This window comes from Phoca vitulina, unplaced genomic scaffold, assembly GCF_004348235.1.
Source record: "Phoca vitulina isolate PV1807 unplaced genomic scaffold, GSC_HSeal_1.0 scaffold12, whole genome shotgun sequence".
NCBI lineage: Eukaryota > Metazoa > Chordata > Mammalia > Carnivora > Phocidae > Phoca > Phoca vitulina.
The window spans coordinates 4,319,231-4,336,826 of record NW_022589715.1 but is presented as its reverse complement, the minus strand read 5'-3'; the positions used below and the strand labels follow the sequence as shown (position 1 = coordinate 4,336,826).

Genomic DNA, 17,596 nt, shown 5'->3' with positions numbered 1-17,596 from the left:
TTGGAGCCCCACACTGGGTGTAGAGAATACTTTAAAAAATAAAATCTTAAGAAAAAAATAAGAGTCAAGTAGGTAGAACTGTAAGACTGACAGCCTACCCTCAGCCTAGGGAGACTAAGAAGAATCAGAGCTCACATTACCAATTCCAAACAGCCCCCCAAATCCTCCTATAATTACAGACACGAGTGTCAAAACAGGATCCAGGCATATTGTCTTATCATTTTACTCATTAAGAAGCATGCAAAAGACAACAGCAACATTTGAATTAATACCTTAAATTCTACCTTCCCCAGGAAAACAAAGACTATAATGTAAGGGACAATCCCACTAAGCAGCTTGGCAAGGAGTCCAGTCTTACTCCTTTTCTTTTTTGGGAGGGAGATTCTGAAATACACAACCTTCCCACCTACAGTGAATAGCATCCCATTGTTATGTAAGTAATAAGATCTCCAACAGGGAAGTGGTTTATGGAAATATAAAAATAGTAAGACAGTCAGATATTCCAATTTTACCTTTTGACAAACATTTTAAAAATACATTATTACAAATATAATGAAACCCAGAAACCTATCCAACTAGGAACCCTCTCTGGTCTCTTCTTTCCCCACTGTAAAATGGAGATTAAAAGTTGCTCTCCTACACCTACCACCTGCCTCAGTAAGATATGTTCTGTTGACATACAAAATTTCCTCAATTCTGTGATGGAAAATTGTATGTCTGATTCAGTTAAAGAACTGTTTGTTAGAAAGTTAATATCTGTTATCTTCTGGTAATGGACTCTATTCTTACTTTCCTTGGGAAGATTGTCTATAATGGTAATATAATCAACCCCTGGGGTTATATTCCCTAATCCTCACACTGCTCTGCACCTGCGGTTTGCCTTTTGTCGGAGATGGGTGTGCAAACAGGCAGGTGGGGGCGGGGAGAATTCAATGACTTATTTCTCCTGTGAGCTGGGGGAGCCCTTTATTCCACCTCCTGAGAAACTCCATTAAAAGCTGTCGCTGCCCCTGGACGACCACAGAACAGGTTCATCAGCAGGGAGCCAGCATGGCCAGTAAGTCCAAATTTATTGACTATATTGACGAAGCTTTGGAAAAATCCAAAGAAACTGCGCTTTCTCTCTTGTTTTTCACTCATCAGGGGATTCCGTACCCAATCACCATGTGCACCTCAGAAACTTTCCAGGCCTTGGACACCTTTGAAGCCAGAAGTGATGACATAGTGCTCGCATCTTATCCAAAGTGTGGTAAATGACAAATCATTTTCTACAAGGGCACTTTTTCATCGTGAGTAGTTGGGCAGGGTGCAAGGCCAAGGTCGGGGAGGAGGGCAGTTCATTGCTGCATGAAGCCAGCCAGAAAGCAGTGGGAGGATGATCAAGACGGTTAAGAGCAGGGGCGCCTGGGTAGCTCAGTCGTTAAGCGTCTGCCTTCGGCTCAGGTCATGATCCCAGGGTCCTGGGATTGAGCCCCAAATTGGTGGGCTCCTTGCTCAGCGGGGAGCCTGCTTCTCCCTCTCCTACTGCTTGTGTTCCCTTTCTCGCTGTGTCTCTCTCTGTCAAATAAATAAATAAAATCTTAAAAAAAGGAAAAGATGGTTAAGAGCATAACTTGTGAAATCAATAACTAGAACTGCTAGATTTAGAAACCTCGGTGTCTGAGGGAGGAGGTCTGCTGGATGATGGATGCAGAAAAGATTCATGGTGGGGCAGGCTACCAGAAAGATGAATGCAGGGGAGTCCATTTGCTATCAAGCACTGAGAGCAGTAAAGATTTTCATCTTGATTCTTGACTAAAGACAAAAGCATGCCCATGTCTATAATGCATATGATGATTTCCACATAATAGATTATTTTTCAGGATCAAACATCATCAATCCTTTAGTTTTGCAAACCAGTTTTACATGGTTTACATTCATCAATGGAGGATGAGACATTGAGAATCTAAATTCTCCTATTTCATAAAATCTCACAATCTACTTTTGATTTTTTTTAACTGGTATTTCATCTCTAAGTGTTTATTAAAGCCATCTTCATTTGATTCTGTTAATTGATGCTGGGTTTTAATAAAATCAAATTTATCAAAATTATAATACTCCTATAGAAAATATTCATTAACGTAAGGGAAAATAATACATGATATATAATAAAAAATCATTTCTATAACATAACATTGTTCTGTAAGGAACATATGATAGATTCAAGAAATATTGCCACTTGTTAAAGGAAAAATCTGAAAAATAAGATAACTTGAATTTTGTACTAATGTAAGAAGTGCTGTTTCCACAAAACTGTTTCTTTTATAGCCCAGTTTATTTCAAATGTACATTGTACATACCACAGGATGGCTGTAGGTTTTAATTTTTATGATATATATGTGAAAGTAACATGACTTTGCTATATCAAGACTCCTTAATGAGCTTTGATTCTTTGATTTTTCTCATAGTTTCAAATTGGATTCTCCACATCATTAGTGAATTGATATTTGCTGAATCTTAAAAAAAGTATGAATATCCAGAATTCCCAATTCTTGAATGTGGGGACCCAGAAAAATACCAGGTTAGTACCAAACAGCCTTTAAACTTATAGTAAATTATCATAGAAAGAATTCTTCCGTTTGGGGGATATTTTTAGTTTTGCGTTCAGAAAGTACACTACTTAAATCATGGCAACTTATTTTGTGCTTACCATATTATCCCAGCACTTTTCAAGGATTATCTCATTTCATGGCGAAATAACCTCATCACGATTTTACAAAAGATAAAACCATTAGAAACTTACCCAAGGTCAAGGGGCTAATAAATGGCAGGGCCAAGATTTGAACCCAAGTTTTCCAATTCGAGCTTCTTAACCTCTGCACAATATAGACAGCCTACTTATAAAAGAAAAATAGGAGGGAAAGCAAGCCGAGAAACCTGAAGAAAAATTAAAACCAGGGGTGCCTGCCTGGCTCATTCAGTAGAGCATGTGACTCTTGATCTCAGGGTTGTAAGTTTGAGCCCCATTTGGATGTAGAGATTACTTAAAAAATAAAATCTTAGGGGCGTCTGGGTGGCTCAGTAGTTAAGCATCTGCCTTCGGCTCAGGTCATGATCCCAGGGTCCTGGGATCGAGCCCCGCATCGAGCTCCCTGCTCAGCAGGGAGCCTGCTTCTCCCGCTCCCTCTGCCGCTCCCCCTGCTTGTGTTCCCTCTCTCGCTGTGTCTCTCTTTGTCAAATAAATAAATAAAATCTTAAAAAAAAAAATCTTAGGGGCCCCTGGGCGGCTCAGTCAGTTAAACAGCCAACTCTTGGTTTTGGTTCAGGTCATGATCTCAGGGTCTTGAGGTTGAGGCCCAGTCTGGCTTGGCACTCAGTGTGAAATCTGCTTGTCTCTCTCCCTACCCCAACACCTGCTCCCCCCGCCCCCCACCGCCTGGCACATGCTCTCGAACTTTCGCAAATAAGTAAAATCTTTATTTTAAAAAAATCTTAAATAAATAAATAAAAATAAAAAGCAAAATCTTAAAAAAAAAATTAAAACAAAAAAGCTTTGTCTCTGAAGACAGAGAGTTGGGTGGGATGCCAACAGGAGGGTTCCTCTAAGGCCCAGATAATCCTGCCCTCAGTTTATGTCAGCAGTCCCCAGACTTTTCCTAGGAAGACATTACCTTTGATGTCTCTGCCTCAGGGATGACTCAAGTAGTAGCTGAGAGAGTAAGTCACTGGTGTGTGTAAAGGTTCTAACAGGTCATCCTACCTGTTCTAATTCACCTTACCACATATTATTACTCGCTTTATCAGTATAACTAAGTGGGGCTTGGGTGTGAGACAGGACGCTCTGGTCCCTGCCAGGGAAGGCAAGAAAAGGGTGGGAGGAAGGATCTGCCTCAGGACTTCAGTGCTTGGGTAGGACAAGTGAGAGGAGGACCATCCCTGGCCCTACCTAGATACACCAGAAATGCATTTGGGAAGGGAAAGCTGTATTCAAGGGGGAACCACAGTCTCAGCAAAACTTTGAGAAGTGTTTACTACCAAGACTCCCAACAAGCAGACAGAAGAGCTCAGTTACTAAGAAATAAGTCATTGGATTGAGACTTAGGAAGTGGTTTCTGGAAAATGACAGAGACACTTGGCATGATGACAAATATAAACTGAAAAGTTGGATCTTAGGTGGAAGGAAGCCCATTTCCGTGGATCGGACTAAAGTCACAAAAAATTACATGCAAATGAGATGTACAGGGACTTGGGGGTGGGCTGGAGTGGGAGGTAAGTGTGCATCCTGCATGTGGTTGGCTGCAACCTCAGCAGGCATCCGAGGCGCCAGCAGCCACATCGGGGCCCAGACGTGGGCGGTCAGGACTGGCTCGGGATGCGTGGACAGGAGTCTTCAGCAGCTTTTTCCTAGGTAAGAAACGATGGGCCAATGAAAAGCCCCACTGGTTTCTCCTGTCCAGGCCATTGCACAACATTTTTTCTAAAGAGGGTGTTTCGCATCAACTTTACAATTTATGCTAACATTTCCCCAGTTTTCCGCTTTTTTGAAAAATAAACTCTATACCCAAAGTGGGGCTCGAACTCACAACCTGGAGATCAAGAGTTGCATGCTCTGACTGAGCCAGCCAGGCGCCCCTATTTTAAAATGGAAATCGGTAAGAAGATGAGCTTTACTCAACAGTTACTCACTTTACAGAAGGCTTTCCTAAAATACATATATTTTCCTGGGGTGCCTGGCTGTCTCAGTTGGTGGAGCATGCAACTTGATATCAGGGTTGTGGGTTAGAGCCCCACATTGGGCATAGAGATTACTTAAAAAATAAAAGAAAATAAACATACAGTCTTTACGTTGCTTATAGTTTGGCCATATCACATTTTCATCAACATTTTATTATATGCATATCAGTTTTGTTACAGTTATTTCTCATTTTCTCCCTGGATATTTTTCTAATCCTTTTAGGAACTTTACCATTTCTCATGTCTTTTTGTGACTTTTGGCTCTTCGGTGTAGTGGAAACAGCATACTATAACTTAATCTGAAAATCACCACCTGTGCGATTTTGTATAAAGCACTTAAAACCCCAAAGCCTATTGTTAATCTCTAAAATGGGGGTTATAATACCCACCTGAGAGGATTGCTGTGAATGAATATAAAAGTGACATTCAAAACTAAAAATTAGGACAGTTTGATATAAATCAAGTATTATGACTATTAATCACCACTTGGGCCCATATCATTGACTTAATTTTTTTTTTTAAAGATTTTATTTATTTATTTGACAGAGAGAGACACAGCGAGAGAGGGAACACAAGCAGGGGGAGTGGGAGAGGGAGAAGCAGGCTTCCCACTGAGCAGGGAGCCCGATGCGGGGCTCGATCCCAGGACCCTGGGATCACGACCTGAGCCGAAGGCAGACGCTTAACAACTGAGCCACCCAGGCACCCCTTAAATTTTTTTTTTATTTTTAAAACCTCATTTTATTTTTGCCCTTGCTTGAGTTGGGATCTCCACTAAGTTTTTACAGAACAATTGGCTATAAATATCTAAATATCATTTTATCACTGGAAATAATGTGACCAAGCAGTGAGTGACCTCTACAAGTGTGGAAATAAACTTGAAGCTTTAGCCCGTATAACATACTAAAGGCCTAATATTAAGATGAAACCCTTACCCCTGGCAGATTAAACAGCTAACTTCATTTTTTAAATTATCAGTAGAAGTGGATACACACACACAAAGAATCAATGACTGAGTCCTCACACTGACAAGAATTTCTCTTGTAAAATATTTCTTTTTTTTTTTTAATTTTTTATTTATTTATTTTTTTATTCATGAGAGTCAGAGAGAGAGATAGAGAGAGGAAGCGGCAGAGGGAGAAGCAGGCTTCCCGCCTAGCAGGGAGCCCGATGCGGGACTCGATCCCAGGACCCTGGGATCGTGACCTGAGCTGAAGGCAGACGCTTAACCATCTGAGCCACCCAGGCATCCCATCTTGTAAAATATTTCTCAGATATTCAAGTGACTGTGCCCTTTCAGGTTCTGTTGGGATATTTGAATGGAAATTTAAATTTTTTTTTAAATTTATTTGTTTAGTTATTTATTTGAGAGAGAGAGAGGGCATGAGTGGAGTGGAGCGGGGGGGAGGGAGAGGCAGGCTCCCTGCTGAGGAGGGAGCCCAAGGTGGGTCTTGATCCCAGGACCCGGGGATCATCACCTGAGCTGAAGGCAAATGCTTAACTGACTGAGCCACCCATATGCCCCTGGAATTTTTTTGGTAAAAAAAAAGCTAGATATTAAAAATAGGTTTGGAGGAGCTGTGAAAAACTTGAATATTTCTGTTAAAGACCTTGACTATAGAAGAGAGCCAAATTAAGTCAAAGAGTAGACCGCAGATTATGAGCTGTCTTGAACACAAGAATTTGATGTGATTTCGAGAAAAGGTAAACTTTTCAAAAAATGACAAAAAAAAAAAAAAAAAAGATAAGCCAGTTCCTACAAGGAAGTCCAAAAGGACGATTTAAATTACTTGTTTATGATTTTCTCCATTCCTCACTCCCACAAAACAAGAAAACAGAAAAAAATTAAAAATTGGAGGAGGGGCACCTGGGTGGCTCAGTCAGTTAAGCATCTGACTCCTGATTTTGGCTCAGGTCATGATCTTAGGGTTGTGAGATAGAGCCCAGCAACCCCGTCCAGGGCTCCCTGTTGGGGGTGGAGTCTGCTTAAGATCCTCTCTCTCCCTCTGCCCTTCCCCCACCCCTGTGCGCAAGCGCACTCTTCTTTTCTCGCTCTCTAAAACAAAAAAAACAAAACAAAAATTGGAGGAGGAAATGGAAAAAGCACAACAATAGTGATGCTTGAAACTACCATTCAGATACTACACTTAAGAAAGATTGACCATAAGACACACACACACACTTTCACTTTATTGTGTATATTTTTAAGAGAATGAGACAGTTTCCATCGCCAAGGATTTTGGCAACTCACCTCCATTATGACAAATTACCTGGGTCCATCTTCAAGAATAAAGCCAAGGTGAGTGTCCCTTCTTACTCGTATTTCAATTTGAAGTTTTTAACGTCTAGATATTGCCTTTCTGAGCTATGTGATGAAGTTTGCATCTTATAGAATTTTAATAAATGAAGTGTGAGATTTAGTATTTCTTCTGTTGTTTCTTTCTTCAGATTATATTTGCTATAGTTTCATGCAAAACAAATGCATTTTCAGCTAGGATATAAAACATATACCTAGAATTGAACATATTTTAAAATCTGTTTTGTAGTGAATAGATTTCAGAATCCCACTAAGATATTTAGAGTGTTTAACAAAAGAGTACAATCTAGGAAAACAAGCAGAAGGGTTTGTTGTTGTTGTTGTTGTTCTTTCTGGTGAGCATTATTTACCTGAGGTCTGAAACAATTTTATTTCTGAATTTCACATATAATAGCAAACTTCAGGTCATGTGTACGTAACTATAGGTGCGTTGGTTACTCTTATCACTGTTTGATCTTCTCCCACCAAACTCTGAACATTATTTTCATTTTCCTTAATATTATTTTGCAATTTTTACTTTGCATTTTAACTTTCCAGATCATGCCTTTATGACTATTCTAATGAGCTTGCTCTTTTTTCCTTTTCGATATCTTCTACATACAACTTTTTACTAAGTTCATTAGCAGAAGTTCTCTGCTACAACATCAATCTGCTTTTTCTTCTTTTTTCTCCCTTCTCCCCAAATTTCCCCATCTGCTACCCCCTCTTCTTCAATTTCTTACTGTCCTTTCTCTATTTGTTAACAAAATTAAGTTGTATACAGGATTACACAATGATATTGCTCACCCCTTCACTTTTCCAAAGTTCAAAACATAGACCTGAATAAATTAACTTAATTTTCTCTCCCTAGATATTGGTAATATTTCGAAACCCTAAAGATACGGCAGTGTCTTTTTTCCATTTCCACAATGATGTCCCCGATATTCCAAGCTATGGCTCTTGGGATGAATTCTTCAGACAGTTCATGAAAGGACAAGGTACAGCTGTTGGCAAAATAATTCTTTCTTCAACAGATGACCACATTAAGTACAAAAAAATCAAATGTGTCTTACAGTAAAGAAAGAAAGAAGATTAAGGAGGATCCAGGCACCAAAAAGTTGCTTTTAAATGAAGTTTTATAGCACCACTACTTCTGTTCATCAAACAATAATACATTAGTGTTTTTAAAAATGATTTGGGCAATTCATATGTTGACTATGAGTAGGGGGTAGGCATCAAACAGACATGGGACAGGGGCACCTGGCTGGCTCAGTAGGCAGAGCATGTGACTCTCGAACTCAGGGTTGTGAGTTCGAGCCCCATGTTGAAGGATAGAGATTACTAAATAAATAAATAAATAAAAACTTAAAAAATGATAATAAAATAAAATTTAAAAATCTTAAAAACCCACACCTAAGATATTCATTTGCCAGAAAGGAAATCAGCTTTGCCAGACCATGTTGTTGTTTCACCTCTGGTTATTGCTAACTGCAATTTTATAAGTGCCTACTGATGCTCCAGGTACTAAAGTAGGTGTTGTATGTGCATGATTTCGCTTAGGACCATAACAAATTATGAACAAGGCAGTAGTCACCCCTTGCACAGATGAGGAAACTAATCAAAAAAGTTAAATCCCTTGCCAGGGGTCCCACTGCTTGTAGGTACCAGTGACTCTATCCCATGGGTAGAGTGGCCAGAGATTAAAGATGCCTTCTCTAACTCATGGCTCTCTTGAGTCTTATGTGGAGTAGAAGGCAGAATTAATGCCAGATGACCCTAGAAAGGAAGCTATTGACAGGTCACTCCAAGAGGACCACTTTTGAAGGTGACCAGCCCAGCAACCACATGCATGGACACGGGGGCAGTCAGTACTGGCCCCAAAGCAAAGATGAAGTCTGGGGATTGGGGTGTAGGAGAGGAAAAAATAGTGCTCAGAAGGTGCTTATGAAGGGCCTTGAAGAAAGTTTAGTTTGTCTGGAAACCACTCACTGAGACTGGATGGAGGAGGCAGTTAAGGAAAGTCTGAAACGGCCCCCCGTTGATAACATGAGAGGGCGTTTAGTGATGAGAAGCTGTCATCACTGGAACAATCTATCGCAGGGAATCTTTGTGGCTCTAGCCACCCTTTCAGCCTAATTATTTGATTGACAATGATAAAATGTGCTGGGCTTAACCTGAATAAAGTTTCTGCCTTACAAACTTGTTAAATTCAACCTAGGGAGGAAACTGAATGTACTGGGAAACATACAGGATTTGGAATGAGAGGTCTGGATTGGGCTTCATCACTTACTACTATATATTATAATTAATATTAGAGAGAATAAAATAGTTACCACTTACTGAACAATTACTACATGCCAGGTACTATATGCTATCCCTCGCGTACGTTTTTAAATTTCATTTCTCATGAGAACCCTATGAGGATAAATACTATTATTGTCCCTGTTTTATAAAGATGGAAATAGAGGCATAAGAAAGTCACACGGCCATTAAGTAGCAGAGCTGGAACATTTTTAGATTAATTAATTAATTTTTAAATTTAAATTCAATTAATTAACATATAGTGTATTATTAGTTTCAGAGGCAGAGTTCAGTGATTCATCAGTCTTATATAACCCAGTGAGCAGAGCTAGAACTTAAACCCATGTTCAAATCACTCATGCCTGGGTGATTTTGAGCAAGACATTTGATCGCTGTGAACTTTGGTTTCTTTACTTCTAAGGTAAGAAGAGTATCCGACCTACCAGAAGTGGGACAGTATAGCATTTTGTTTGGCAACCCTAGCTTTTGTGTCAGACAGATGTCGAAAGATGACCACACCCATAACTTACTAACCCTGTGACCTTGAAGTGGTGACTTAGCTTCTCTGGGTTTCTATTTCCTCATCAACAAAACAGGTTTCAAAATTGTACCTATCACATTGGATTGCTTTAAAGACTGAAGGATAAAATGTATCAATTAATAGTGCATTTGGAAGAATAGAAAACCTGACCACAGTGGCCTAAACAGATTGGGTTTTATTTTTCTCACTAAACAAGAAGGCTGAAGGTAGGCAGCTGGTTCCGCTGCCCAGTGATGTCGGGCCAACACCTCTGACATTCCCTTGGCCTCTCCCTTTTGCGCCTTTTGCAACATACTCTCAAGTTGGCTACTGTCCTTCCAAGCATCCCCTTCAGTTCACGAAGAAGGCTTAACAAGACAGCAACAGGTTTGCTAGAAACCTTCCAGCAGACTCCTGCTTGTCTTGCTGGTCAACCACAGCTCTGAGGGAGGCTGAAAAACAGGAAGCCAAATTCTCACAATTGGCTGAGACCCAAGCAATCAGTTTAGGTAACAACAAAAATGGAAGTATATCGGATACTGGGTGTGAAACTTACAGTGTTTGCCACAACAAATAAAACATGTAGAAACAGCCTGGCTCAGAGCAAAGACTTCATGATAATGATAATAATTATGAGAATATTACTATTATTAATGATATAGAAATAATGGCTAAAGTTTGTTGAGTGGGTACTATAAATCAGGGGCCGTTTTAAGCATGTGATATGTGTTAATTCACTTAAACCTCCTAACAATCCCATTTTACAGATGAGGAACCTAAGGTACAAAGGGGTTCAGCAAATTGCTCAAAGTCACACAGTCCACAAGCACCACAGCCCATCAGTGTCTCGATCTGCACTGTCCAGGATGGGGGCCACTAGCTGCATGTGGCAACTGAGCACTTGAAATGTGACAAGTGCAATCGAGGAGCTAAATTTTAAATTTTATTTAATTTGAATTAGCTTAAATTTAAACTTAAAAACAGATACTCAGTTCAGTTACTGGAGACTTTTAAATAAGTTTGGTACAAGTTGAGTGTATGAATCTACTTTTTCAACCAAAGTTTTAAAAGTCGAAAAATACATCAAGTATTTTTTTAAACGATTTTATTTATTTATTTGACGCACAGAGAGAGAAAGCACACAAGTAGGCAGAGTGGCAGAGGGAGAAGGAGAAGCAGGCTCCCCACTGAGCAGAGAGCCCAATGTGGGGCTTGAGTGTAATAGAATTTAAATAAAATAAAAATTATAGTTGTGGCTTGCATTAAATTTCTACTGGGCAATGCTGATCTAGATAATATCTGTCTCATCATTTCTTTCTTTCTGGCACTATCTGTCAGTTTTCATGTATCATTCACTATTTCTGAATTATTTTATTCACCTAAATATTCATGAATGTCTGATAGTTTTTATCAAACCACTTTTGCAACTAGCTTAGTTGTGTTATTATTTATGAAAATAATAAAATGAATAGAAATCTGACAATAGGAATGGCTTATGCCAGTTCTTTTGGAGCAGGGATTTGTAATAACAAATAAACATCTTGTTTGAGGGATGCCTAGGTGGCTCAGTCGGTTAAACGTCAGACTCTTGATTTTGGCTCAGGTCATGATCTCAGGGTCATGAAATCAAGCCTCTCGTGGAGCCCTTTGGTGGGCTCCTCGGCGAGGAGTCTGCTTCTCTCTCGCTCTCTCTCCCTCTGCCCCTCCCCCCACTGGCATGTGTGCTCTCTAAAATAAATAAATAAATCTTTAAAAAAAAATCTTGTTTGAGCATATACACATATGTATAGTTTATATTTTAGAGCATAAATTAACCATCTATCATTTTAACCTCAGTTATTTAAAATTCCTTAAGAATTTTTTTCCCTGTGTTTTTAGTTTCTTGGGGAAGTTATTTTGATTTTGCCATTAATTGGAACAAACATCTTGATGATGAAAATGTTAAGTTCCTATTATATGAAGACCTGAAAAAGGTGAGATTATGATTATTGACATTCTATAGCAAAATTTCTTATAAAATATAACATAGAGCACTTACTTTTAATGTCTGGTTGTGTGAATATTGTATTCAATTTAAAAAAAAGAATATTCCAAATATGTGGGAGAGGCTAGGAAAAAAAATACAATGCATAGGGGCTTAGGTTGTTTATTAAACAGAAATAAAATAATGCTTAGCAACTTATGATTAAGAGTGGCTGCTTTATTTTCCTGCTATGATAGATGGTCCAATTTAAGAATGGCAAAAATAATAGGTAGGTTTCAGTTGAGATTTAAATGAACATGCATTTGGCTGTGAATTGATTTTTCCATATGATGTTATTTTTTTTTTAAAGATTTATTTATTTATTTATTTATTTATTTATTTATTTATTTGAGAGAGAGAGAATGAGAGACAGAGAGCATGAGAGGGAGGAGGGTCAGAGGGAGAAGCAGACTCCCTGCCGAGGAGGGAGCCCGATGCGGGACTCGATCCAGGGACTCCAGGATCATGACCTGAGCCGAAGGCAGTTGCTTAACCAACTGAGCCACCCAGGCGCCCTGATGTTATTTTTTAAATTGTTTATCCATGAACATTTAGTGAGTGAGTGCTCAGCATTGTTCTAGGCCCTTGTGATACATCAGTGAACAGACCAGACAAAGTTCACTGCCCTGGAGAAGCTTACCTTCTAGCTGAAGAAGGCGGGGAGAGAGAATCATAAATAATAAACACAGTATTTTTTTAATGTTTATAATATTTAAGACAAAAATGGCATAGCTGATTAAGGAAAATTGGAAATGTTAGGTAGGGGTGGGGAACTGGGATGCTGGACATATCCCAGTATAGAATAGGGTAGTTGGCGGAAACCTCATGGAAAGTAAGTGATTTGAGCAAAGATCTAAAGAAGAGAGGGAGTGAGCCCAGTAGGTAATTGGAATAAGAGCTTTCCAGGCATACACAATCAACTGGAGCAAAGGATCTAAGGTTGGAGTGTTCCTGGCATCATTAAGTGACATGAAGGAGGTGAATGTGGCAGGGTCAGTAGGGTTGAGCCTGGGGAGATTAACCAATGAGAACAGAGGCAAGGGAATGAGGTAGAGTGAAGTATGGGAATCATGTGACAGGCCATTGAAATTCCTTTGGCTTTCACTCTGAGTGAAATGGGAAGCCATTGTAGGAGAAGAAGAGTGATAGGAGTTGGTGTGTTTTTAATAGGTTCATTCTGGTTGGTGTATGAGAACGAAATAGGGAGAAGCAAAGACAGTGTAGAGAAACCCATGAAGAGACTACTGCAATAGTCCAGGCAAAGGAAGATGATGGCTCAGGCCAGAAGGGGCAGTGGCAGTGATAAGTGGTTGAATTCTGAATATATGTTGAAGAAGAGCTAATAGGATTTGCTGCTGGACTGAATGGGAGAAAGAGTGGTGAGGGAAAAAGAGAAATCAGATAAGACTCCAATGTTACTGGCCTGACCAACTGAGAGGATTGAGTTGTCATCATTTGAGTAGGAGATGCCAGTAGGTGAAAGCGGGATTGTGGGAAAGATTAGGGGTTTGGTTTTGGATATGCTTAGTGTGAGATGTTTATCAGTCATCTAAATGGAGAGGTCAAGTAGGCAGTTGGGTATAAAAGTCTCGAATGAAGAGAGAGTTCTGGGCTGTATATATAAATTTGGCACATGAGATTACATACCCATGTATGTAAGTATACAGATGGAGAAGAGAAGAAGACCAAGGACTGAGCCCTGGAGTCCCCCATAGAGAGAGTTTGGGAAACAGGGGGAATCAGCAAAGGAGACAGAGGAGTGGCTATTGAGGTAGACAGGAAACCAGGGTCCTGGAACTCCAGTGAAGAAAGTACGTTAAAAAGAAGGGAGTATGTCAGATGCTTTCTAGTGGAAGTGAGTTCTTAACACCAGTCTCCCCTGAAATTCTTATCAAAGGAAAGTATAACTGAACCCGTCCCTTCCCTTGATAGAGTGCATCTATGGAACATGAAAGAACATATCAATTTAATCTGTTCTCCTTCTAGCCTAGAGTAATGTCTCTAAAACTTGTGTTCTGTGGAATGTCAGTGTTGCCTGGATGTTAATAATTCTTGCTTAGAGGTTGCCTATTCAAACTGATTTGGGGACTGCTACTCCTTTGGGACATTCACACTGTAGCTGGCATAGTAAAGATTCAGAGATCCTGTAGGAAAAACTAACAAAAAGTTATCTTTATTTAACCGAAAGGATTCCAGCCTTATTTGACCTCAACCCTTCACCCTCCTTCTTTTTTTTTTCATGAAACATCTATAACCACCTTAAAGTAAATTAGTGTTCTGTAGAATACAGTTTAAGAAACTGTTCTAGGAGATTTATGAATCTTCATGGTCAGGGATACTGTTGAGGAGGTTCATGATTTACAAGGGTATTTAGACAAGATAAATTTCAAGACTCCTTCTAGTTTTTATGATTCCAAAAATTAGACTTTCGTGATGGAATTAAACATAGAATTCAGAAGAAAAGAGAATTGGAATGAGCACGCACAATTACATTAATTTCCTCATCTCATCTAGACTGGTGCTTTTTAATAAAGTATCACCTTAGATGAGATTCTTACCTACTACTTAACGCTTACTATCATTATTTATATCCTGAAAAGTTCAGGAAGAGTCATATATTGAAACTACAAAGTAAAATCAATACAGAATATCATGTAGGGCCATCTTGAATATTGATACAGAAGTATCAAAGGAAGTCTAAAGATAGTGAGATAAATAGTTAGAGAGCTAAGCTAAATAAATCCATTCTGGCTAAGAAGCCTGTCTTTGCTACGGCATGATTCCCATGCAAAGAAGTTTATCCTTGAAAATTTTGTTTTCAGAACCTGGCTGCTGGAATAAAACAAATTGCTGAGTTCTTTGGATTCTCTTTAACTGGGGAGCAGATTCAAACCATCTCAGCCCAGAGTACCTTCCACGCAATGCGAGCAAAGTCCCAGGAAACACATGGTGCTGTTGGCCCGTTTCTGTTCCGCAAAGGTAAAGTCACCCTGGTTTCTGGGACACCCACAAGTTGCATGTAATAGGCAATCCAAATAACTAGACCTTAAGTTAAGACAGGATTTCCTTTTTCTCTCCCTCAACAAGAAGTTTGACACGGTCAGTTCAGAACTAGACTGGCAGGTCTGCAATATCTAAGTTCCTACTACCTTTCTGCTTGTCACTTTGTGATGGCAAGATAGCAGCCAGAACACCACCATTACATTAAAATTAAAGGATTGTTTTATTAAAATAAGGGACTAGCAAGAGACAGAATCGCGTGTATTAGCTGAGTGGGGTCCCTTTAAAGAACTTTGTGGGAAGCCTCATCAGTAACTTTGTACACTTCATTGGCCACCTCTCTCTGCCCTGTTGGCTGGGAACTGTGATTTTTTTTTTTAAGGTGGGAACATTATTACTAAATTAAAATCAGGGTTTTGTTAATAAGGAAGGAAGAGATAACGAGTATTGGATAGACAACTAGCTATGTCTGTCACTTGATGATTTTACCTAAATTTCATTAAAGCATTCTAATTTCTTACAGAAATTTATGATAATATAGCTTAGGGATTACCAGGCTTTTTAACTGCATATATAACGAAAGTATAATGTGATTTAGAGCCAGCACACATCACAACGACAACTATCATTTATCAGGCATCTATCGTGTGTTAGACCTCTTGCTGGGCATAAATTTTATAGCAAAAAAAAAAAAAAGATATTAATGCCTTAATTTTACTAATGTGGGCACCAAAGCTCAGGGATATTAATTTGTCCATTGCCACAAAGCTAATAATTGATGGAGTCAGGATTTGAACGTCGGTTTACTTGACTCTACTACACTTTATCAAATGAAAACCCATTTAAAATCCCCACCATGAATGGAACATTGAATATAAATCTGGCTTTGGTTTGATTCCTGAGTTTATCCCTGATTTTTATGCCTTGTTTGATGAACTTTAAAGGAGGGGAAAAAAGAGAACTTTTCTATTCATTGTTAATCAAGCACTATTCAGAACAGAAAAATTCGAAAATAAAGTAATAATTTAAAATTTTTACAATATTCCTCATAGAAAATTCAGAAAGCATGGGAAAATGTGCAAAAGCATTAAAAATTATCCACATTTCTCCCACCAGAGGCATGTTTAACTTTTTTGGCATATTTCTTCCAGCCTTACTCTGTGATGTCAGCAGATGACGTCTGTAAACAGTTTTGTGTTTTACGTTATTCCCTTCACATATCTAAGCATTTCCTCCTGTCATCAAACCCTCTTAATAAACAGACATTTCAAATGGCTATTCAACAAGGAACTTGCACCTTCAACCCAAATCACCAAAAGATTCTAAAGAAAGAAGTAATTTCCTTTGCTTTTAAAAGTAATAAGAAAAACATATACTAATCTCAGGAAAATAATAACTTCCTGCAAAATTTTCAGTATCTGAGGTCTTCACAAAAACCTGCTGTAAAATGACAACTTCTCAAGGGGAAAAGTATTTAAAAGACTTCACAGAGAAAAAAAATGACTCTCAAAAAGTGGAATTTTAGGTCTCGAGGCTTGAGACAGGGGTGGGGATAGATCACTGAAGCCTATTGTCCCCTCAGTGATGTAAAGAGCACATCACTTCCCATGCCACGGATGGGGAAGCCCCAGTGATACTGTTAATTTTACAAGACTTACATTCGTTCTTAAGACTAATTTTCTTCATGTGTCTATTTTCACATTTCAAAGTGAAAAATGGTAAAATCGAGAAGAAATAGGGGTGGGGGGATGGGCAAAAGGGGTGAAGGGGAGTGGGGAGGTGCACATCTCTGGTTATGGAATGAATACGTCACAGGAATAAAAGGCACAGCATTACGAATATAGCTCAGTGGAATTGCAAGGTGTTGTATACAGGTGACAGAAGGGAGCTACACTCGTGGTGAGCCCGGCATCACTTAAAGAGTTGTTGAACCTGAAACCAATGTAACACTGTGTGTCAACTACACCTAAATAAAAATAAAAATAAAAATAAAAATAAAATAAAATAAAGTAGCTAAAAAATCAGGAAGGAATATTCCTTTTTTTAGTTTCATTTTATTATGTTATGTTAATCACCATACATTACATCATTAGTTTATGATGTAGTGTTCCATGATTCATTGTTTGCGTATAACACCCAGTGCTCCGTGCAGAACGTGCCCTCCTTAATACCCATCACCGGGCTAACCCATCCCCCCACCCCCCGCCCCTCTAGAACCCTCAGTTTGTTTCTCAGAGTCCATCGTCTCTCATGGTTCGTCTCCCCCTCTGATTTCCCCAAAAAAAAGAAGATAGGAAGAAATATTCTAACAGATGTCCGGGTCTGTTGTTTTTTGTGTGTTGCAGGTGAAGTTGGCGATTGGAAAAATTTGTTCAGTGAAACTCAGAACCAGGAAATGGATGCAAAATTCAAAGAGTGCTTAGCAGACACTTCCCTAGGAGCAAAGCTGAAGTATGAAATCCTATTGCCAAGCTTGATTTCTGGTTAATGCTGCAGGCGTGGATATTTTATTTTGATGAATAATAATTAAATTTAAATAATGAAATAAGTTAATCAAATAACCAAATAATGATAATTCAATAACATTTAGATATAAATAACGTGAATTTAGTAATACTGACAACATTTGAAGTTTCTGAACTCAGACTTGTTTGCTCGCTTTTGGGGAAAAGGCCATTTAGCTGTCCAAAGGGGATAGTCTTGCTAATGGGGGATGCTGGGCTTTTCACTTCTTTCATGCTCT

At 39.0% G+C, this 17,596-nt stretch overlaps 1 protein-coding gene across 1 annotated transcript; it reads left to right on the top strand.

The window, feature by feature from the left end:
* The first annotated feature begins 1,050 nt into the window (after nucleotides 1–1,050).
* On the top strand, nucleotides 1,051–17,341 carry SULT6B1 (sulfotransferase family 6B member 1). The gene is given in 7 exon segments (XM_032411178.1): nucleotides 1,051–1,249; nucleotides 2,448–2,560; nucleotides 6,923–7,012; nucleotides 7,881–8,007; nucleotides 11,709–11,803; nucleotides 14,676–14,832; nucleotides 17,199–17,341. Coding segments are annotated over 7 exon segments (924 nt in total).
* The last annotated feature ends 255 nt before the right edge of the window (nucleotides 17,342–17,596 follow it).